Here is a 22,836-nt window from a genome sequence, read left to right as displayed (position 1 = left end):
CATGTGTTCATCCCGGTTCGGGTTCGGGTTCTAGTCCTGCACCTGGAACGAGCTAGGAACATGAAAGTTGGACCGGCCGCTGGAAATGACATGCAAGTGCTTCGCAAGAAAAGGACTCCGATCGGCAAGATGGCGATGTAGTTATTAACAATACGTGATTTTAGAAACATTTATGTTATTTAATTTTTTAAATATTGACTAATGACCTTCAAGGGGAGGGGCGTGGCTCGGCACAAGATGTGCACAAGAACACCTGAAACAAACCCTGAAAGTGTTGTTGGAATCGACCACTAGGTGGTGCTACGAAGGCTAAAAAGGGGGCGTGGCACAACACTAATTGGACTATAAATCAAAAACATGTTCCTACGATCACTACAAAACTCGCAGGAAATGTGTCATGACAGTGCTGAACCATGAGTGTAAAAAATCTACTGTGACATTTCTCCATAAGGGGCGCCACTCGTTCCAAACCATAAATCAGTGACAGTTTGTCCAAACGTCGCCAAACTTGCTGGATATTTTTAAATGAAGGTGTTGAAACACGTCTGGTAGGAAATATGACCGTTTCCAGTCTTTATGCTAAGCTATGCTAACCTGCTGCTAATCTATCTCGAACCTTTGCAGAGTCAACAACGTCGTATGTTTTTAGCTAACTAACTAAAAACACTTTCCATTTAAATGATCGCAGACCATTTTTTTGTCATTAAACCCTTTCAGACATCGGCTTTTACTGATTTCCAGTTGTGATCCAAAGTTACTGCTATCAAAAGTCCTCACAAGGACACGGTGACAGAAAACATCAGGCTGATCGGCCGAGAGAAGTCGTGCAGAAGAGTCTTTATGAATATGAAAATACATGTTTACAGTCACGCTGCTAGCTTATTCCTTCTCAGGATACTTTGTGTTGAATATTCCTGTAATAATCTGACAAACCCTTCTTGAACTCTTTTCAATTTTTTTTTTTTTTTTTTGAAATGTGTTCCCTTTTTCCCTCCTCAGGTCGTTCCTCCAGAGTGGAACAACGATGTGTGTGTGTGTGTGTGCGTGTGTGTGCGTCTGTCTGTCCGTCCGTCTAGTCGTCACTCTCGAAGGTGTTCATGTAGGTTTTGAGGCTCAGCACGTCGGTCAGGGTGAGGTTGGTGGACCGGTAGAGGTCCAGGCCCGTCAGGATCTCCACATCTCGGACCCGGGCTGTGTGGACCTTCAGCAGGTCTTCGACCCACTGCGACTCGTCCTCGCCGCTCTGCAGGGATGGAGACAGGAAGTCGTTATTCTCTCGCTAAAACGTGTTAAGTGTGAAGTTCTTTCGTTGCATTTCTGTGTTTCGTTTGAAACCCGACCAAGTATTTTTATAGCATCAGAGAAGTGTGAACAGAGAAGAAGAAAACAAGAAAAGCATCTCTGTTGTAAAACTCCTGTGACGGTTACTAATGAGGTGCCACAGGAATCTGTTTCAGGCCCGTTCTTGTTCCCGTTCCACTCCTAGAATTACCAGCCACAACAGCGTGCCATTGTGTGTGTGTGTCATTGTGGTGATTATACATAATTCATCATTCTGGATTTGCATTTAATAAAAATCAAACAACGGTGACGCTGTGCCACCCAGAAATACACGTAACACATAAACACGTCTCCACAACACAAATATGTGTCTAGATTTATATTCAAGGAGCATTTTGTGTCCGTTGTTAAGCAGTTTTTATCTCTGCTCGATTTTATAATCAGCTGATGAATCGTTCTGTCTGCTCTAGCGAAGCAGCAGCCCGGCCAATGGACCGTTAAGCAGGTTTTCTTTGGTTGAGGGTGAGAATCCAGGCTGTTCAAGAGGACAAAAAAACAATTGAATGAGAAGGTGTGTCCAAACGTTGGACTGGTACTGTATGCTGGCAAAAAAAATTCAATTTCAAATTCAACATTTCTATGAAAATCCTATATTCCTGAAATAATAAAAGAATTCATAGAAAATAAAACATGAGCCCTGCTTATTAGATACTCTTGAAACGGGACACGAACGGTGGTCTCCTGGGTGAAAGTCCACCACCCAGACCACCTTTACGTATGCATACTTTTGAGGACTCGCTAGTGCTGAGAGCAAACAAACCTCATCATATCTGTAAGTTCTCATGAAAACAGGCGCGAGGGAACACTTCTTCTTTAACAAGTCTACCAACATCAAAAAGATAACGACCAAACAAGACTAAACACAGCCATTAAGAGGAAAGTTGCAGCGTTCAGTTACCCGTAAGCACGTAATGTTGCTCCTATCAGAACACGTCCCAGCATTTTATATCTTTCACTGCACCTCATTTATGATTGTGCTACTTCTTACCTTATCTGCAGAGCCATCAATCAAACGTGCAAAACAAAAAACCCACAATGGAGAAATATGGAAACATTTTCCAATCGTGGATGCTGACCCAGGACCACCGGGACCCCTGGGACCATCCAAACCACCCGAACCAAGCATGAGCAGCAGTGATCCTTTGTTGGGAGCAAGAGCAAGGGTTTGCAGGTCGGTTGCATTCTCCCACGATGACGGCGGCCGTCGTCGCAACGACGATGCCAATCTCGAGACAACCAGACGTTGTTGCCGTGAGAGCGACCAAGCACTTCTGCTTCAAATAACCAAACCAGATAAATCCCTCTCCTGAGCCTCTTTCCCTTCTCTTTCTCTCAAATGTTGCATTTAAAATCAGCAGAATTGGGCTAAAGGGAAACACACCTACTTATTTACTCGGCGGGTTGTGAATCAGTGTGACTAAAACACGGGCTGCTGCAGCCAAGAACGTTTCATCTACGTGTCTGGAAGTGTTGCGTGTAGATGTTTGCTGATGTGTTTGTGAATGTTTTCTGTCTTCTGAATGTTGTTCCCCCACTGCTTGTGAATCACAGGGAGGGGGGGTGCTATCTGTGACGCATCACAGATAGGGTTCGAAGGACTTCTACTTATGTTGCAAACTGTTTTGGGACAATTCAGTTTGTTTCCACGGAAACAAGTGCAGCTCGGTCATCCCGACGCTCATTTAGCACCTTTGTATGCGACACAGCCACCCACTGCATTGTGGGTAAAACTGACGGGAGGTAGTCCACACGTGAAGAAGGGCCGAAACATTTACGGGTTGTTCTTCGTCGGTGTGACGACGTGTGAAAATCCAAGCGTTGACCCTAAAAAAAGGTCAGATTTTTGTCTTTTATTGAAAAAAAAAGGCTCAATTTACAGCAAAACAATTTGCAGCAACAGATCCTCCTCTTCCACTAATCGTCTCCGACTCCTTAGAAAAAAACTGAGCTTGTAAACAGAGATTTGCTCTGCAGGGCTTGTTCCAATGAAACATATCTGACTGGTAGCTGGCAGGAAGCTGCTCCATCGGTGGGCCCGGTGCAGGCAGGGCACCCACTTCCTGACCGCAGCAACAAGCAGCTTCTAGCTAAAGGACCTGCGCTCCGTCAATGTCAGGGCGGATTGTTGTTGTCGGGAACTGAATGAATGTGGCTTTTTACTCTGAAAAGACCTGAAGGTAAACACTTACTTTCTTCTGACAGCGATGCAAAAAAACCCCAACAAAAATCCTCCTTTAGCTGCATCCACCTGAACGCTCGGAGACAAAGCCGCTTCGGCAAAACAGCTGATCAGCCTGTGGAGAATTAGGGTGATCATATGATTCAAGCAGACGTGGAGGTCTTGATGTCGCGCTGCTACAAACATAGTTGGGTTGAGGGGAAAAAAACGTCATGAATGCGTCACTTAGGAACAAGACTTTGGAACGCGCGTCCAAAAAAGGGTCCTAATGATCGTCCCGGTTGGCGTTGAGTTTTGATCAACTGTAACCGTAACCAGAACATCGTCTGCATACAAAGACACTTGATGGTTGGATTCAGAGGACCGGGCCCGTCCCAGTCCTGGGGTTTTGTCTCGGTCCCTTCCTGTTTTATATTGACGTTCCAGACGGACAGATTTTGCTGTGTTGGTTCATCGCAGGTGAAACGTCTCCGTCATTAACAGACAGAGTTGAATCTCGACCATCTAACCTGATATCTGCAGGTTCTGAACTAGACTGGCGAAGGACTCACTCATTCCTCCAGCGTGAGTTGACCTTTTTCCAACATAAACAATTTTGCTGAAACCAAACAGCGTTTTGGACGGCGTGAGCCAGCGGCGGTATAATGGTCAGATTCATCGCCAGCCGAGTGACTCAGAGAGTGTTTCAGGGAAGAAGAATCTGATGCGTTGAACGCTGCAACGCCTCATTGTGCCACAGCTGCTCCGTCACGGAGAAGGTATGCTCCACTTTCTCCTTTTTTTAGCAAAGTAAAGTACATACTGGGTCACTGTGTGTTTGTTTAAGGGTGTCGCTAGGCGCCCGGACATGTCATCGGATACAATCTCAAGCCTTAAATCTGTACTGAAATAGCAGAAAAAGGAGTTCCCTTTTAGCTTTATGCAAAATAAACCTGTTGCAAAACGTCTCCAGATTATGGCGTCCATGAAAGAAGGAAACCTCCAGACCCTCCTAAGAAGATATGGGCGACATCACAGCCCCAAAACACAAAGTCATGGGTCCTTAACTTTAGGTCTAGAAGACGTAAAATAATCTTCTAACTCCATTTGAATTATGCCTGAATTTAGAAGCAGTGAGAAGGCATCGTTTCTGGACACCGCTGCCTCTTCACATGCCTCCATAAAAGGGGTTTGATTTTTAAGTAAATATCTGCAATTCATTAAAACCCCCAAACATAGGGAAATATGGTTATTAAAAGTGACTCTGAAAGCAAAAGAACTAATACCACACAATAAAAAGTAAAAGTGCTGCACTGAAAATGTTGTAGAAGTCGATGATTCTGACAAACAGGAAGTGCTAAAAACACATTATTATATACAATCATACATCCTATCATTAGTTCTTATTAGCAGGTTTTACTCACTTTTGAATGAATTCTTTTCATTATGGTTGAATTGAATAAACTGATTATTTTATTACTCGATGGGTTGTTTGTAAAACAAAAGTAAACAAGAAAGATTCAGTTTGCTGTGAATTGAAGCAGCGAATGAACCACATCTGAACTGTTTTGCATGAAAAGCGACTTAAAGGAGTTATAGCTCTGCAGCTTTCAGGTGAAGTATAAAAACTACTAACTACTTTTTTTTTAATGTGTGCTAACAGCACTTGTGTGTGTCTCCTTTTAACCAGCGCTGCCCTCTGCTGTACACTCACGTTGCATGCCTCACTGTTGTGCTCTCGGTGCGGCAGCAGGAAGGAAGAGACCCTGAGAGCTCCGTCACAGTCCTCCACGGTCTGGTTCAGGTCCTGGCAGCTCGTCAGCACCGCGTAGAAGTGTGTGGGGACAGGGGGGGCGTCACCCGAGAACCTGGGGGGTCATAGTTACAGGGCTGGTACGGGTGCTGGAAATCCTTGAAAACTTGAATTTTAGTGTGGTGTTTCCAAGGTTTGAGAAGGTCTTGGATTTAGACTAAAGGTCTTGAAATGTGTGTTGTATGTGATGACATCTATGATAGAACAGAGAAAAGAAGATCTCCATATCTGAGGGACTGAAAACAGCATTTTCTGACATTTCTTTATGAAAAATGACTTTTGATGATGAACAGATGATGAAAATAGTTGGTGATTATATTTCTGTGGATCTGTTAGTGGAATTAGTTTTCCTTTCATTTGTGGTCCTTCTGTAAAAAGCTGTCTCCAAACATCATGTTGGTTGTTTAGAGGACAATAACATCTCATTTAATCTGATGAACAAGTGACAAAATAAGTAGACTGAATACTGACCATTGGATTGGTACAAATATGGAGTTTACCACAGCTGGAAGGGGCTGGAAAAGCATGGAAATGCACCTGGAAATGCTTGAATTTGACTTGAAAAAAAAAACGTGAATCCCATAACCATTTTTAATTGTACTTCTATTATTGCTAATACGCAATTAAATCTATTATTATTAGTTGTATTATTATCATCTTTGTTTTAATTATACACTTATATTGATAAAAACTATTTTATTTTTTACTGTAATTATTTATTTTTCATCATTGCCTTTTCTCCGTTACATGTTTGTGTTATTTGCAGCGTTCAGCTCCGTGTTCATAAAAGACAGTAACGAGATGTTTAAAAGGAATAAATGTTAATGAATAAACTGATGCTCAAAGTGAACCTTTTGGTCCGTTGTTGCACTTCGTACGTTCTACGATGCGTTTTCAACGTTGTTTATCGTTGCTGCCGTTAAAGTATCTCATGAGCTTTTTTTTCTTTAATGTTTGGGGACAATAAAGATTTCTCCAATTGAATTATTGATCTTGAACGAGCTCAACTTCACCGTTAGTTCATCACATTTAATAGTTGTAGCATTGTAGCGACTCGACACTGAATTTACAATGTTTTTTTCTCCTCATTATAATATTATTAGAGGGGCGGCGTCTCTTACTCTCTGATATTCTCTGTGGTGTCTCTCAGGCCGTCGTAGTCGTAATCAAAGATGGGTCCGGCGAGGACGTGGACGCCGTTGTTCTCCTCTGCGTAGCGTCTCAGCAGCGCCCCCTGCAGGTAACTCCACAGCCCTACACACAAGACCACAACGGATCAGACGCAGCAAAGACGGAGCTTCCTTGAACTCATCGACCTCACTTACATCTGAATACGTAACCCACAAAATCAGGAAAAAAGACCTGTTTGTGCTCTTTGTTCTTTGCAATCAGTTAAAACGCAGTTCATTGTTCACTAAGAGACGAAGTGAATAAAAATTAGTTAGATGTCGTTAAACGGGCCGGAGAAGTTAAAAATGCTGTCTAGACTCTCGATTAACCGTCAGTGAGACGGATGTCAGGAAGGAAGGGACTTCGTGGTCGGATCTGACAACCAATCAGCTCACGAGCCTCAATCAGCAAAATCAATAAATCCTGCAGAGAGACAGTTTGTTCTCAGAGCCGACGAATCACGTCTATGTGAGACGAGAGAGAGAGAGTCCTGATAAGCCCTCTCTCTCTCCCCACAGAAACAATGGGTATCAGGCCGTCCTCGCTCGGTCCGACATCGCCTCTTTGTCTCGTGTGATGCGACCAGACGCTGCTGACGTACGGGAAGAGAGAAGGGTCACACCAACGTGGCCATCGCTGACAGACGTGATTTTAAAGGTCCGCTGAGGACTCACAGTCCTTCGGGTTCAATGTCGCTGCTTAAATTACCTCCAATTCGACAACGTCGCAAGTTTTAAAACAGCTTGGAACACACAGTTAACGAGCAAAACAGAAAACGCATTCAACGGAATTACTCCGCTAGCTTCCGTGTTTTGGCTTGAAAGGACTTTGAGGTTAAAACAAAAGTACTGGGCTCACACAGGACAATGAACAGTGGTCTCCTGCACGTTTTTCTGATCCGTACACCACCCGGACCAACTTCTTCCACGGGGCTAATTTGTGATCCATCAAGAGCAAAAATGTATCCATAGCGGAGTCAACCACGCAGGGCGACAGGGTGAGGTGTCTTGCTCAGGGACACCAGGCACTCAGCTAGGAGGAGCCGGGGATCAAACCGGCAATCTTGCGGTTACCAGGCAAACGCTCTACCTCCTGAGCTAAACCCCCCCGCTACATGGGGGATGAAGCGTGAGACTCACTCTTGAAGGCCGGGTACATGGGCACGACGTTAGTGATGAGCGAAGCGTCGTATCTGGACTCTGGAGACGAAGCCAGCTCTGCAAAAACACATCACACACAAACAAGCTCAACAAGATCGCCGTCGTCATGGAAACATCAGAGCGGTGAAAACAAGAGTGACATTTGTGTGTTTTGACCGTTTCCACATCTGGTTCTAAATGCATCAGCTGTTGGAGTCGGTCGGCTTCACCTGGAGGGAACAGGAAGCCGGAGGTGAGCTGGTTGTTCTGGCTGTAGGCCGTGCAGCTCTGACTGTGGTCAGCTGAAACTCTGGGGTCAACGCGGATACAGAGGTCACCGGCGGACACCTCCGGGACGGGAGTCAGGTCCTCCTGAGAGAGAGAGACGGAGATATTAAACGTATGAAGTCAATCTGCCGTCGATTAAATCTTCCCGTGTACAGAAGTTTAAAATCGTGTCGGTGTTCGTGTGTGACTTTGGAGTACGATCTGTAACGTGAAGCGTGTTGGAGTATAAAGATGCAACGTGCATGTTAGCATGTAGCGTTAGCATGTAGCGTTAGCGTGTGGAAGACGCCGGGCGTACCTGTCGAAGCAGCGTGAACGCCGTCCACAGGGGCATCGCCAGCTCTTTGCTGTAGCCACTGATGAACTCCACGTGATGCAGCAAACTGTACTGAGTGTCGAACATCACTAGTGGACGACCAAACGGCAGGTGGGTAGTGTCTGCACACACACACACACACACACAGATCATGACACTAATACAGTGGACGCTGACAAAAGGTGTCAAATTGTGACTAATTGCTAAAATTAGAAGGTATTTAAGGTGTTCATCACAAAAAATACAGACCAATGCGCATTAAAATAATTTACCAAGCTTTTTTAAAATCTAACCAGTGCAAATATATATATACTTTGATTTTTTGCTTTATTTTCCACTCTGTTACTTCATCACCCTCCATAAAAACATTTTTAATTCTAACTTCATTTTCAGGAACTGAAATACGTTTTGGATGCTTGTGTATGCTGACGATGCTGGGAGTGAAACCTACTGTAGCTGTAGACGCCGTCGGGTGCCGGACTGAAGGCTTCGATATTCTCCTCCACTTTGTTCTGGAACCCAAAACAACACAGACGTCAGTTTGTTGAGGATGAAGTGTAAATGACTATCGTTAAAGTAACAGTGGACGCATATAAAGTGCTGCAGGGACGCCAAGTTCTTTCAGCGAGGTAATCTTCACAAATGAACTGCACTTTTAGGATTTTTGAAGCGTGAACGCGATCGGCAGTAACAATCTCACGTAATAAAAGAAGTGGCTATAAAACAACGATGGTATACACCACACTACGATCAAACAGTCGCTGCTTTAAACCGTCTGAAACTAACGTTAACGAACAAAAACACACGTACAAAACTACTTGGTTAGGTTTAGTAAAAAAACATCACGGTTTGATTTAAAATGACTATGAAATTGAAACAAAACAAAAATGCAACACGGGACACTAACAGCGGTCTCCCGGGTGAAAGTCCTGTTTTATTTCTTTTACTCTGACTTCAGCGGAGACGCTTGAAAGTAATTTATGAGACGTAAACGTAATCCATGAAAAAAGACACTTGAAATGTAATCCACGTTGCTGTTTCATTGTACGTGAACGTAAATCTCCGGAGACCAGGCTGCGTTAAGCTACTTGTTAGCAACGTGCGCCGTTTTATTTCGTTGAACAAAAATGTTAAAATCCCTTTAAGCTTAACGTCAAAAAACCCCATCGATGACTTGTTCCTGCAGCACTGAGTTACAGCCGAGAGTCAGAAAGGATGTTTTAGTGATGTCACGGCCCTCTGACCTCATCGTCGCAGCTGCAGCCGAGGTCATGTGTCACGGCGGCATCGGAGTCGGACGCTGGCGACGGCACCGCCACTTCGTCTGGCGTGCTGGGTTGGTACGGAGGATCCCTCAGCATGTCGTTCAGGCTGCCGTACGTCCCGTTGTTGGGCGCCGGCTTCAGCCCCAGCAGGTCTGAGTACAGGAAGTGGTGGTGGTTAGGACCTGAACGCATCACCGGTGACGAGGTCAACAACACCGTCAAGAAGGTGGATAACAACAGCAGTCTCACCGCACATGACGTTGTATAATTCTATATTTTCAAACTCCGGCACGCTTTTCCGGTACTTGAAGCTCGGCCCGTGACCCATGAAGATGGTCTGTGTCAAGAGAAAAAGGCGTTAAATCGTTAATATTTACTGTTTCAATGCATATAGATCTTAACAACAAAGTATCCTGGGATCGGCTGATATCTGATATAAAACCACACAGTACCCTCATGCTGGTGATCTTGTTATCAAAGCCGTGGTCGCCGAAGAAACCACAACGAGGCCTCATCTTCTCCGGCATTTTTCTGAAGCAAAAACAAAACAAATATTTGTTTTTAACAATCTAATGCTTCTGCAACTGAAATAAAGAAAAATCTCAAATCTGGAATGCCTCTCAGGTCTTTGCGGGGTGTTTAGGGTCCAATCAAACTGATCTGGGGCTAAACTGGACTAAAAGGTGGAGCTGAGACCTGGTTCAGGTTGAAAGTCATTCAGGTTCAGGGTTCTCAGGGTCTTGGGGGAGGTCGAGTCCACCCAAAAAACAGCCTTCTGTGATTATATCATTTGTATAAGGTAATACGGGATCAGATAATGATAATTGATATTAAATCATCACTTACTTGGCGATGTGCCACTTCCTCTCCATCAGCAGTTGTACGTCCTCGATCCTGCGGTTGTTGGCGTAGTGAAGCCTCTTGGGTAAATGCTGCTTCAGGTACGGCTTGAAGTGCTGAGTCGGCATTTTGCACTGGAAGGACAAACGGCGGGGTGACGGAAGTGAAAGGATAGTTTACGTTCATGTGACGTGGTGTTTCGTCGACGTACTTACAGTGAGGTTCGCCACCACAACTTTTGGGTCGTCTGGAAAAAGAAAATATCACATAAAAATCAGGCCTTAAACTTTGATCTTTTGATCATGTGCAGTCTCGTCTTACATGTGGTGGATTTGGGGTCGCGAGGTCGTATTCGGCCCAGCGAGCCGGGGATCAGCGTGATCTCGTCGATGTTGAGCGGGTAGTTGCTGAGAAACTCGGTCCAATCACAGTGGGCCTCCTCCATACCTGAGAGACGCATCTTATAATTAATACGAGGTTCAAGTCAAGTGTCATTACATTTCTTCTGACCTCCCATTCTGTTCAGGTTGATACTTTATTCATTATGACACCTTATGTGAATGAAGCTTGTGCTGCCTCTGTGGTGTCTGCAAAGACCACAGCTTTGATTGAATGAATACAAACAGTCTTGACCGCAAGCAACGTGTTTCACTTCTTCTTCACTTCACTTCTTACAAAACTAAAAAAACTCATTTTAACCTGCGCAGCAGACGTTCACTACAAAACCCTTCATTTTGACTGTTAAACGCTTCTACTGAAAAAGAAACCCTCAGTCCTGCTGGTTGGTCAGTTCTAATGGCTGTTAGCTGTAAAAGCCCCGTTAGCTGTTAGCTCTGTTAGCTGTAAAAGCCCCGTTAGCTGTTAGCTCTGTTAGCTGTAATAGCCCCGTTAGCTGTTAGCCCTGTTAGCTGTAAAAGCCCCGTTAGCTGTTAGCTCTGTTAGCTGTAAAAGCCCCGTTAGCTGTTAGCTCTGTTAGCTTTAAAAGCCACGTTAGCTGTTAGCTCTGTTAGCTGTAAAAGCCCTGTTAGCTGTTAGCTCTGTTAGCTGTAAAAGCCCCGTTAGCTGTTAGCTCTGTTAGCTGTTAAAGCCCTGTTAGCTGTTAGCTCTGTTAGCTGTAAAAGCCCCGTTAGCTGTTAGCTCTGTTAGCTGTAAAAGCCCCGTTAGCTGTTAGCTCTGTTAGCTGTAAAAGCCCCGTTAGCTGTTAGCTCTGTTAGCTGTAAAAGCCCTGTTAGCTGTTAGCTCTGTTAGCTGTAATAGCCCCGTTAGCTGTTAGCCCTGTTAGCTGTAAAAGCCCCGTTAGCTGTTAGCTCTGTTAGCTGTAAAAGCCCTGTTAGCTGTTAGCTCTGTTAGCTGTAAAAGCCACGTTAGCCGTCCTCATGACCCGGGCCACCTGAACCTGAATGACTTTCAGATTTGAATGCAACCCGAACTACAAAATAATCTTTTGCTTTATTCAGTCTAGTTTAGAGTAAAGAGTAAATCTCAGATAAGACATGTTCTTCATTCCCTTTTAATTATGTGTAATCGTCTCCATCTTCAAGCACGTTCACCACCATCGTACGTCACTACGATGACATCATACCGTGGTCTCCAACGATGATGATGTTGACGCAGCGATGCAGGTTCATCTGCTTCAGACCGTTCATCAGCTGACCAATGATGTTGTCGATCTCCCTCAGAGGATTATCCAGCTGCACACAGGACGGATGAAGAAGATTTCCATTTTAAATGCTACTCAAGGAGGCTCGTCACCACATTCTCTCCATTTGAAGGCACTTCATCACGTGTTTTTGCTGCCTTTCTTTTTCCTGTTGTGCTCACCTCACTGCTGAGCGGTCCGAGTCGATGTCCGAACGTATCCGGCTGCTCTGAGTGGACAGCAAAGACGTACGGCCTGAAGACACAACTCACACAATTTAATCAGGATAAACATTAATAAACATAATTATCCAGAAGAAATACATTCTAAAGAATCATTTTTAAGTAAAACTTGCTGGAGTCCCAGACTCTGCAGCTGAACACACATCCTGAACAGACACAAACAAAACAACCAGAGTCACGTTAACCACCCGTGAGCATGAGAAACTTCAGAGTCAACCAGATAGTAAAAAAAGCTCTCGATAAAACCTTGTTATATATAAACATAGTTATAACGATACGTAATCCTGCAAGTTATGCAATGATTGGCCATACATCTCAGATTTATCATTAGATGTGCGTTATGCCATGCTCATTTGTAGCACCTGTAACGCCCCTAGTGGTCGATCTGAATAAAGGTTTCAGGGAAGGTTTCAGGTGATAGACATGTCCTGCAGGCTTAGTTGTTGACTTCGGTCTCATTATGTGCCCTTTATGAAGTTAATTGGTCGATAAACTAAACAAGGCTCGATCCAATAAATAATATTTGGTGGCAATCGGACCTAAAATGTCCCAGAACGGAAAGACGCACCTCTGATCATCAGGCAGCTGCAGCCAGCGCAGGATGGTCAGAATCCTCCTCTCAAGATGAATCACCCTGGAAGCACAACCGTTAATGAATTAGAGGAAGAAGAAACGGTATAACAGAAACACTGCTGCCTTCCCCTAATAACAATCTATATCAATTATATTAAATATATGAACAAATCCGGTCTGACTTCTTGCTTTGAATGATTTTTGCTCAACAAGCTGCTGCTTTGAGTCGTCAATGCCTCCGTTGTTGACGGACTGTGTGGGGGGTACTGTGTCTTCCTGTGTTTGGGTCCTTTGTCATCCGCTGTCAGGATGTTCGTCCTCGTGGTCGCTATGTCATCGACGTGTGAAGGCTTTCTGAAAGGAATCTGTCCGTGTCCTCTCACTGAGGTGAACCTCTCCGTACCGGTCTGGTTTTAGTAACCCATTTCATTTCAAGCATCTAGATCCTTAAAATAAACGACTACATACTATTGTTAAGATTCCAGCAACAGTACAACTAGACTGGAGCAAAGACGACTTCATAGTACTAGAATAAATCCAGACCAGTTGTATTCTCGGCCTCTTTGTAAGTGACAAGTGCAGCGCTGCGTTCAGGGTCTCAAGCTATTGAAAAATATTCCAGTACCAACTTCAGTACCAAGGCCAGAAGAAAGAGGCTGCTTTCACTCCTTGTTCCTCTGCTGTGATCCAGACCTGGAACACAGAGAGGAGAATGAATATGTTTCCGATATAACGGTCACTCGGCTCGTTTATTACGATGCTAACAACCGGAAATTATTCTCGTCCAATCATGAGTCTCTGGTCTGTACTCACAGGCTGCCCCCCCCACCAGCGGTGGTTCAGCTTCTCTCTGCTGCGCAGGCTGAAGGTGGCGTTAAACACGGGGTCGTGCATGGTGTTCCCCACAATCCCATGGGATTCGGGGTAGAGACCCTGAGGGGGGGGATCACACAGAGCGACGCAGTTACAGGTAATATCCACCGACAGCATCACATCATCTAACAGACGTCCAGACACACTTCACTTACCGTGACTAGACTGTATAAGTTTGGGAAGGTCTTTGTTGGGTAGACGGGCCGCATGTATGGTGATGACGTACCACACTCTCCTGGGAGGAAACAAACAACAACAAAAAACACACAAAAGAATCTTCATCTTTGACATCGTCAAAAGGACTTCAAAGAGATGCAAAACAACTAAGATACACACTAAAAGGATGTGAAAAAGAGATGCAAGGAGGAGGGAACAGGAAGGAAGAGGGAACAGGAAGGAGGAGGGAACAGGAAGGAGGAAGGAACAGGAAGGAGGAAGGAACAGGAAGGAGCAGGGAACAGGAAGGAGGAAGGAACAGGAAGGAGCAGGGAACAGGAAGGAGGAAGGAACAGGAAGGAGCAGGGAACAGGAAGGAGAAGGGACCAGGAAGGAGGAGGGAAGAGGGAGGAGAAGGGACCAGGAAGGAGGAGGGAAGAGGGAGGAGAAGGGACCAGGAAGGAGGAGGGAAGAGGGAGGAGAAGGGAACAGGAAGGAGGAGGGACCAGGAAGGAGGAGGGAAGAGGGAGGAGAAGGGACCAGGAAGGAGGAGGGAAGAGGGAGGAGAAGGGACCAGGAAGGAGGAGGAAACAGGAAGGGGGAGGGAACAGGAAGGAGGAGGGAACAGGAAGGAGGAAGGAACAGGAAGGAGAAGGGAACAGGAAGGAGAAGGGACCAGGAAGGAGGAGGGAAGAGGGAGGAGAAGGGACCAGGAAGGAGGAGGAAACAGGAAGGAGGAGGGAACAGGAAGGAGGAGGGAACAGGAAGGAGGGACCAGGAAGGAGGAGGGAACAGGAAGGAGGGACCAGGAAGGAGGAGGGAACAGGAAGGAGGAGGGAACAGGAAGGAGAAAGGACCAGGAAGGAGGGACCAGGAAGGTTGAGGGAGCAGGAAGGAGGGACCAGGAAGGTGGAGGGAACAGGAAGGAGGGACCAGCAAGGAGGACGCACTGAGCTTGTGGATGTTGGGGATGACGGCCCGGCCCTTCTTCAGGTAGGAGGCCCTGAAGCCGTCGACAGACAGCATGATGAGCGGCGGCCGGATGAAGCTGAGCACAAAACACAAAACATCACCATTTAAATAGAAATGCGTGGATTTCTGCAGGTTTGATTTCTACGCTGGTTTGAGACTCACCCTGCAGGACATTCAGGACTCTTGATCTCCTCGCAGTCTCCCTCCACCCACGATGCCTCACCTCACGTGGAAAACCAGCACAGAGTGAATTACCCATCATGCACATGGATTCTCACCTTGCTGTACACTGAACCCCGGCGACTACCTTTGCAGAGCGACTTGTAGTTGGAGCAGCAGTCGCCTCGCTCCAGGCAGCCATCGGAGCAGTGGCAGGCGAAGTCGCCATTCCTCTCCTCGCCACAGCGGTCCGCCGAACACTCGAAGCCCCCCGCTGGGCAACCAGCAAGGGAGCAAAGTTCATTATCAGCCTCTTTAAACAAATCATCTGTTTACGACGGCGCATCAGGGCCACTGGGACGAAAAACACAAACAACGGAGCCGCCAGGGGGGCAATATTAAGAGATAAATATATCTAGCCGATATGAACAAGTTGATTGGTTCCGCTAACACCGGATGTTTGCCGTTGCTGTGACAAGCTACCGCGAGCATCTTAGCCCTGATCAATAAACACCCACAAGATGACAATTTGGCTTCAAGGACCTTAGGCGAAGGCCAAGGCGTTGTCTTTTTTCCTCTGAATATTGCCCCCTCTCTTGGTTCCGTGTTTTTCTCCTGCAGTGGTGCTGATACTCGTCATAGTTTCGCTACCAAACAAAGCAGACCTTGTAAAAGCTCAGCAGAACTCATTTTGTCTTTAATTTTTTACAATGTCCTTCTGTTGTTCGCCTAATGTTTTCAAGATGTGACTGCGGGTTCGCTCTCTTCACTCGAGCCAAGCTCTAAACCACCATCAGATGAAGAACAGGCACCCTTTTGTTCCTGTTTTATCAGCTCCAGCAGAAAGCACTTATTGGGTTGTGGGCCGAGCGAGTCCCCGAGCTACTGTAGCTCTGCTGTGGAAACATGTTCCAGACACATTCAGTAGGACATGCATCGCTCCTCTGCAGCTCCTTCTCGCTGCCGAGGCCCTCAAAAATAATGCAACTAGGCGAATGCAACGCTTCCACTTGCTGCGTTACGGCCAGATGAACAAGAGCATCAAATAAACGGAGGACTTTCACTCGGGAAACCACTGTTCGTGCCCAACTATTTCATTTTGGCGCCTGAAAAAAACCCATGATGTGTAACGAGCATACGTTGACGCGTCGGAGGAATGTAAAGCGTTGCAGTTTGACATTTAACACTCACACAAGTTACATCTGTAAAAACTATGCAAATGAACATGCTAGCTTCCGACAAAATTACGTTCCCATACAACTAATCTGCACTATCAAATATGTCCCGTCGCAGTTTTAAGAACTTGCAGAAAAAAACCAAAATACATTTGGTTATTTCAGTAACGAACTTACAAACTTTTGCTTTCACACGAACAACGGTCTCCTGGGTGAAAATCCGGCTGACCTCGTCATCACGCAGACCAAATTCCCTTCAAAAGTAATCACGATGGGTTTTTGTTGCATGGGATCGTCGTCTTTAGGAGAACTGGTCAAAGCGGCCGCAACAAGGCAACAAGGCTTCAATTGCTGCCGAGAACATGCGGCCTTCTGTTCATGGATTCGGAGGATCCAACTGAAGGTCGGGTCCTCTGAAGGATACAATGAATTGAGACACAGCAACCGTTTGACTCTGTCCGGCTGCCACAAATACTCATCAGAGCGAGCACTTTGAACCGCTTGTTGTCGAAAGGTGCTATACAAATAAAATTGCCTTGCCTAGCCTTATCAGAGCACCAAGGGTGGATTCATCCGCTGCTGAAAATAGTCCCCTCCTTCGAGTGACGTTGCTCAAAACCCAAACTTTTTTGAAAGAAACTGTATAACTGTGAGGTGTTTTTAAAGGGAAGGAAAGTTAGATGAGAAAATATAGCACACAAACACAAACATCATCACTGTTTTCGGGACAGAAGAGCAGAAGCCGGCGGCCTCACACTGACCTGTTTTCAGGCAGTGCTGGTCGAAGTCGGAGCAGCAGCTGTAGTAGGTTTTACACAGATTGTCACATCTGCATCCCGGAGGTTTGGCCTCCTCCAGCTCGAAGCACCTCCCCTTGCAGGAGCCCGCTGAGCTAACCCACTCGGAGATGACTGGAGGGACGAGAGGGGACACAAACATGCTGAACGGCCTCCAGGAGGCGAGACTAATAAATCACTTCTTAAAAGCCCATTTTTACAGACTGACTTTTGTGTAATGTCAACTACTACTGCTGTTTTGTTTTGCCTTTGTTTGGTTTTCTGCTTTAGAAAACCTCGGGTTTTACTGCAGCGGGGTCTGACACTCTGCAGTCCTGGTTCTGGTTCTCCTGTGCCTCCCTTCACTCCAGCAGGGCCAGCAATAGGGCCTGGTCCTCCAGCAGGGGGGTGTTGGTGTTGGTTCCCCAACGGGGACGGAGCCCTACACCTCCTCACAGAGACTTATTGTAGGTCGACAGTGACAGTGAAGGTGAATCTGGGTCTGTGAGTCTGGGTCTGGTTGTGGGTCAGGGTCTGGGTCTGAGTTGATGAAGTCTGATGTACGTGACCATTCTCACCTTTAGTGTGCGGTGCCGGGTTCTCTGCTCCATCTGCAGGTCTACTGGCTTGAAACACATAAGCTCTGCTGACATCAGTTCCCCACAGACAGAACAAGACCCCTATCTGCAGGGAGACCACAGACCACATTACCACCACACACACAGAGGGATCGCTGTTTGATTACCAATAAAAAAAATGTTTTTTTTAATCTCATCATGTCATGGGCAGATTACTCAGTTCTGGGATTTTTAACAACGATGTTGAAGGAGTTGTGCTACCTTGTTGTCTACCGTTACCTTGTTGTCTACCTGGTTGTCTACCGTTACCTTACCGTTACCTTCTTGTCTGCCTTGTTGTCTACCTGGTTGTCTACCGTTCCCTTGTTGTCTACCTGGTTGTCTACCATTACCCTGTTGTCTACCTGGTTGTCTACCGTTACCTTGTTGTCTACCGTTACCCTGTTGTCTACCTGGTTGTCTACCATTACCCTGTTGTCTACCTGGTTGTCTACCGTTACCTTGTTGTCTACCGTTACCTTGTTGTCCACCGTTACCTTGTTGTCTACCTGGTTGTCTACCGTTACCTGGTTGTCTACCTGGTTGTCTACCATTACCTTGTTGTCCACCGTTACCTTGTTGTCTACCTGGTTTTCTACCTTGTTGTCCACCATTACCTTGTTGTCTACCTGGTTGTCTACCGTTACCTGGTTGTCTACCGTTACCTTGTTGTCTACCTTGTTGTCTACCATTACCTTGTTGTCCACCGTTACCTTGTTGTCTACCTGGTTTTCTACCTTGTTGTCTACCGTTACCTTGTTGTCTACCTGGTTGTCTACCTTGTTGTCTACCGTTACCCTGTTGTCTACCGTTACCTTGTTGTCTACCGTTACCTTGTTGTCTACCGTTACCCTGTTGTCTACCGTTACCTTGTTGTCTACCGTTACCTTGTTGTCTACCGTTACCTTGTTGTCTACCTGGTTGTCTACCGTTACCTTGTTGTCTACCGTTACCCTGTTGTCTACCGTTACCTTGTTGTCTACCGTTACCCTGTTGTCTACCGTTACCTTGTTGTCAACCTGGTTGTCTACCGTTACCTTGTTGTCTACCGTTACCTTGTTGTCTACCGTTACCCTGTTGTCTACCTGGTTGTCTACCGTTACCTTGTTGTCTACCGTTACCTTGTTGTCTACCTTGTTGTCCACTCTTACCTTGTTGTCTACCGTTACCTTGTTGTCTACCGTTACCTTGTTGTCTACCTTGTTGTCCACTGTTACCTTGTTGTCTACCGTTACCTTGTTGTCTACCTTGTTGTCCACTGTTACCTTGTTGTCTACCGTTACCTTGTTGTCTACCGTTACCTTGTTGTCCACCGTTACCTTGTTGTCTACCTGGTTGTCTACCGTTACCTGGTTGTCTACCTGGTTGTCTACCATTACCTTGTTGTCCACCGTTACCTTGTTGTCTACCTGGTTTTCTACCTTGTTGTCCACCATTACCTTGTTGTCTACCTGGTTGTCTACCGTTACCTGGTTGTCTACCGTTACCTTGTTGTCTACCTTGTTGTCTACCATTACCTTGTTGTCCACCGTTACCTTGTTGTCTACCTGGTTTTCTACCTTGTTGTCTACCGTTACCTTGTTGTCTACCTGGTTGTCTACCTTGTTGTCTACCTTGTTGTCTACCGTTACCCTGTTGTCTACCGTTACCTTGTTGTCTACCGTTACCTTGTTGTCTACCGTTACCCTGTTGTCTACCGTTACCTTGTTGTCTACCGTTACCTTGTTGTCTACCGTTACCTTGTTGTCTACCTGGTTGTCTACCGTTACCTTGTTGTCTACCGTTACCCTGTTGTCTACCGTTACCTTGTTGTCTACCGTTACCCTGTTGTCTACCGTTACCTTGTTGTCAACCTGGTTGTCTACCGTTACCTTGTTGTCTACCGTTACCTTGTTGTCTACCGTTACCCTGTTGTCTACCTGGTTGTCTACCGTTACCTTGTTGTCTACCGTTACCTTGTTGTCTACCTTGTTGTCCACTGTTACCTTGTTGTCCACCTGGTTGTCTACCGTTACCTTGTTGTCTACCGTTACCCTGTTGTCTACCTGGTTGTCTACCGTTACCTTGTTGTCTACCGTTACCTTGTTGTCTACCGTTACCCTGTTGTCTACCTGGTTGTCTACCGTTACCTTGTTGTCTACCGTTACCTTGTTGTCTACCTTGTTGTCCACTGTTACCTTGTTGTCCACCGTTACCTTGTTGTCTACCTGGTTGTCTACCGTTACCTTGTTGTCTACCTGGTTGTCTACCTGGTTGTCTACCGTTACCCTGTTGTCTACCTGGGTGTCTACCTTGTTGTCCACTGTTACCTTGTTGTCCACCGTTAAGGCCTGATTATGCTTCCGCGTAGTGATCACGCAACGGCCACGCAGTTGCTTGGAGACCGTGATGGTTCTGCGTTGGGTTTACGTGTCGAAATGCAATTCAATGCCACACCGGTAAAGGGCGCTATGGTTTTTGTAAAGACTGACCGACCGACCGAGACTCTTGGCGTATATCGTCGTAGCCTCGTTATAGCCTATTTGTTTACTTTCCGGCTTTAAACGTCCACAATTTTTCAGAACTTGGTGTTTTATTTATTTGTGCAAAAGCGAGGTGCAAACAATAAAACAAGGTGCAAACAATAAAAGTAGCCTTTTAAAAGTTTAAATGGCGGTGTTTATGAGTGGAAACCGGAAAGCGGTCTCCAGCGGATGTAGTTAGCGGACCAATCACAGCCAATGCCGCTGCGTTGGTGTTGCGTCGTCTCGACGCGCGTCTAGGATTTTTGGGAGGTGCACGTCAGGCCCTTGCATTGGACGTAAGGGGGGTCCGCAAGGACCCCCTTGCGTTGTGTCGACGCGAAAGCATAACTTGGCCTTTACCTTGTTGTCTACCTGGTTGTCTACCTGGTTGTCTACCTGGTTGTCTACCGTTACCTGGTTGTCTACCTGGTTGTCCTAACTGGGAGCTGGTTTTCTTCCCGTTCACACAACGTGCTGCACAGATCAGCAAACCCTTGAATCTAAACGTGTGTTCATCGTGGGCTGAGACGTTTCAACCACATGAGAACAAAAAAACAAAACTCTCATCTCCGCTCTGAAACAGAAGTCAGGATACAAAACGATGCAATGTGGAAAGTTCTGGCAAAGAGCGAGGCTAATTCAGCCCAGACATCTGATGGATCATCAGGATACAGATGTTTGCCGGCTGGATTCACACTTTAGCAGAACATAAACTGCTTCACAAGATCACGAAACTTAAAAAACACACACCCCTTCCCATTGTACCTGTTAGAATACCGTAAGTATTGGAATACAGGTACAGTCAAAATATACATACACACTTTTAGCATATTGACCAAACTCTTTGCAAATAATTGTAGGATGAGGACGATGAGGACGGGAAGACGGTACAGAGTGTGAGCACACAGCTTTTGCTTGCTTTTACCTCCCCCAGGTAAACAAACGTCACGGACAGTGAACCGTTCCCGGCAATCCGTCACCATCATCATCATCATCATCACATCATCACCACCAATCATGCTTCTTGTTAATAAAAAAAGACCAAGATAAGAGTCCCAGCTGCTGCCATCTCTCCCTCCCTCTCTCCCCCCCTTTCTCCCTCTTTGCACATTTCGCAGCCTGCATTGATGCGAGGCAAAGTGCAGCGCTCTCTCACAGGTCGATCCGTGCTGCAACAGGGTTTTGTTGTTGTTTGGGGGGAGGAGGGGGGAGAGAGAGGGAGAGAGAGCGAGAGAGAGACGGTGACATGGCAGCCAGACTACAGTCTTACCGTACCAATTTTCCCAATAGCATGATCCAGGCAGCGGATCCACTTGTAGCATTCCAACCGGAGCAGAGCAAAAGTGTGTCCGACGTCCGCGCGTCTCTGGTCAGGTCGATGGAGCAGCGCGCAGGGGTCCACCTCTCTCTCTCCCACGCTCTCTCTACCTCTCTCTCTCACACTCTCCCTCTCTCTCCCCCCTTGTTTGCCTCTCTCGGTCCTGGGCCAATAAGCATGAAGTAATGGTGACAGCTGGTACAAGAGTGACGCTCCGGAGTCCAACTCCGAGAGAGAGAGAGAGAGAGAGAGAGAGAGAGAGAGAGAGAGAGAGAGAGGAGAGAGAGAGAGGCACAGAGGGGCTGAAAGGAGCAACTCACTGCTGACAAAGGTCATCTCTGTGTGATGACGTAATGATGATCAATAAAATAAAATAAAGAGTTTAACAGAGGTTGTTTAAGAGCAAAATATAATCAATAACTCAAAAACACTATAATATTATTTATTTATTATTTACAATGTGCACATTATTTATCATATTTTTAATAATAATTTTTTAAATGTAATTTTCGTTTTGTTTATTTGACCACAGTAGTATTATAATATTACACATTATCATTTCTAATCATTATAAACGTATTCATCTTGTTTTATTGATTCATTTGTATTTATTTTATTTTGGTTTCATCACAGTACCAATCCAACATACATATTCTTTATTTAATTTGGTTTACTTATTTTCATTTATTTATTTTGACACGGGCATCACAGTGGCATTTATTATTTATTATTGTATTTAGTTTAGTTTATTTGACATAACAGTCATTCGATTTGTAACATTTATGTAAAAGTACCAGTTGCACCGTGCATAGTGTTTTTTCAGGGAAATAAATGTTAATGACGATGTACAACACCTGTCCATACTACATAACACATAAATAAAAATATAGAAATAAAGTTGAAAAAGAAAATATGAAAAAAATATGTCCACATCCAGAGACACATAGACTGAGAAATACAGGTGTTTACCTTCCCTAAATGTTTCCTTTTTATTTGATATAACTACCACGTGCATCATTTTTAATGATCATACTATTATATATAGTTTATTGTTACCATTTGAATGCCTTTTATTGTTAGTTTTATTGCTAACTGAGAGGTGGACTGGAGATCTTGACGGATGCCGACGACACCTAATTGTTCTTTTGAGCCCAAACATGCGTTTTTTCTGAAACCTAACTTTGTTGTTTTTTAGCATGTCGACAGAAAAGTGGAGTCGGCACGAACCATACGTCTGATCACTTCGAAGCTCGTGCTGAGCGACAAAAAAATAAAATTGAAAAAAATTAATAGGTTTCATTTTTCCCCAGATGTTGTGACAGGGGGGCCCTGACACTTCGGGCCCCTGGTAGCCTGTGCAGTGATCCGTCCATGGAAGCAACGTGTTGCCTTTGAGAAATCTGCAGCGACGACAGGAAGTCAAGATGCAACAGCAGACATGGAACCACATTAATGGCCTACGGGGGGAGACCCAGACCCTGGACGCCACCGAGGCCCACGTC

At 45.5% G+C, this 22,836-nt stretch overlaps 1 protein-coding gene across 1 annotated transcript; it reads right to left on the bottom strand.

The window, feature by feature from the left end:
* Positions 1–822: 822 nt before the first annotated feature.
* On the bottom strand, positions 823–21,482 carry enpp2l (ectonucleotide pyrophosphatase/phosphodiesterase 2-like). Its single transcript, XM_084031354.1, has 25 exons — positions 21,292–21,482; positions 17,474–17,579; positions 16,881–17,030; positions 15,093–15,218; positions 14,948–15,008; positions 14,764–14,861; positions 13,813–13,892; positions 13,598–13,717; positions 13,422–13,477; positions 12,780–12,845; positions 12,152–12,224; positions 11,913–12,021; positions 10,652–10,777; positions 10,546–10,577; positions 10,337–10,464; positions 9,943–10,021; positions 9,740–9,827; positions 9,470–9,642; positions 8,677–8,737; positions 8,208–8,347; positions 7,852–7,993; positions 7,622–7,699; positions 6,434–6,566; positions 5,214–5,367; positions 823–1,243 (listed from the first exon to the last, which is right to left on the bottom strand). The coding sequence occupies exons 1-25, from the start codon at positions 21,307–21,309 to the stop codon at positions 1,073–1,075; spliced, it is 2,568 nt and encodes an 855-aa protein (XP_083887480.1). The 5' UTR covers positions 21,310–21,482; the 3' UTR covers positions 823–1,072.
* Positions 21,483–22,836: the final 1,354 nt, after the last annotated feature.

Source organism: Eutrigla gurnardus (genome assembly GCF_963514095.1).
Source record: "Eutrigla gurnardus genome assembly, chromosome: 17".
NCBI classification, from domain to species: domain Eukaryota; kingdom Metazoa; phylum Chordata; class Actinopteri; order Perciformes; family Triglidae; genus Eutrigla; species Eutrigla gurnardus.
The sequence above is the reverse complement of the archived record's forward strand: the minus strand, read 5'-3'. Positions and strand labels throughout refer to the sequence as shown.

What these genes read in the sequence shown, in the direction of transcription:
- enpp2l (XM_084031354.1), bottom strand. An exon ending in TTGTGGTGGCGAACCTCACT is followed by an intron (nt 10,465 to 10,545) that starts GTAAGTACGTCG and finishes TTGTCCTTCCAG; the next exon opens with TGCAAAATGCCGACTCAGCA. An exon ending in GCTGCAGCTGCGACGATGAG is followed by an intron (nt 8,738 to 9,469) that starts GTCAGAGGGCCG and finishes TTTGGGTTCCAG; the next exon opens with AACAAAGTGGAGGAGAATAT.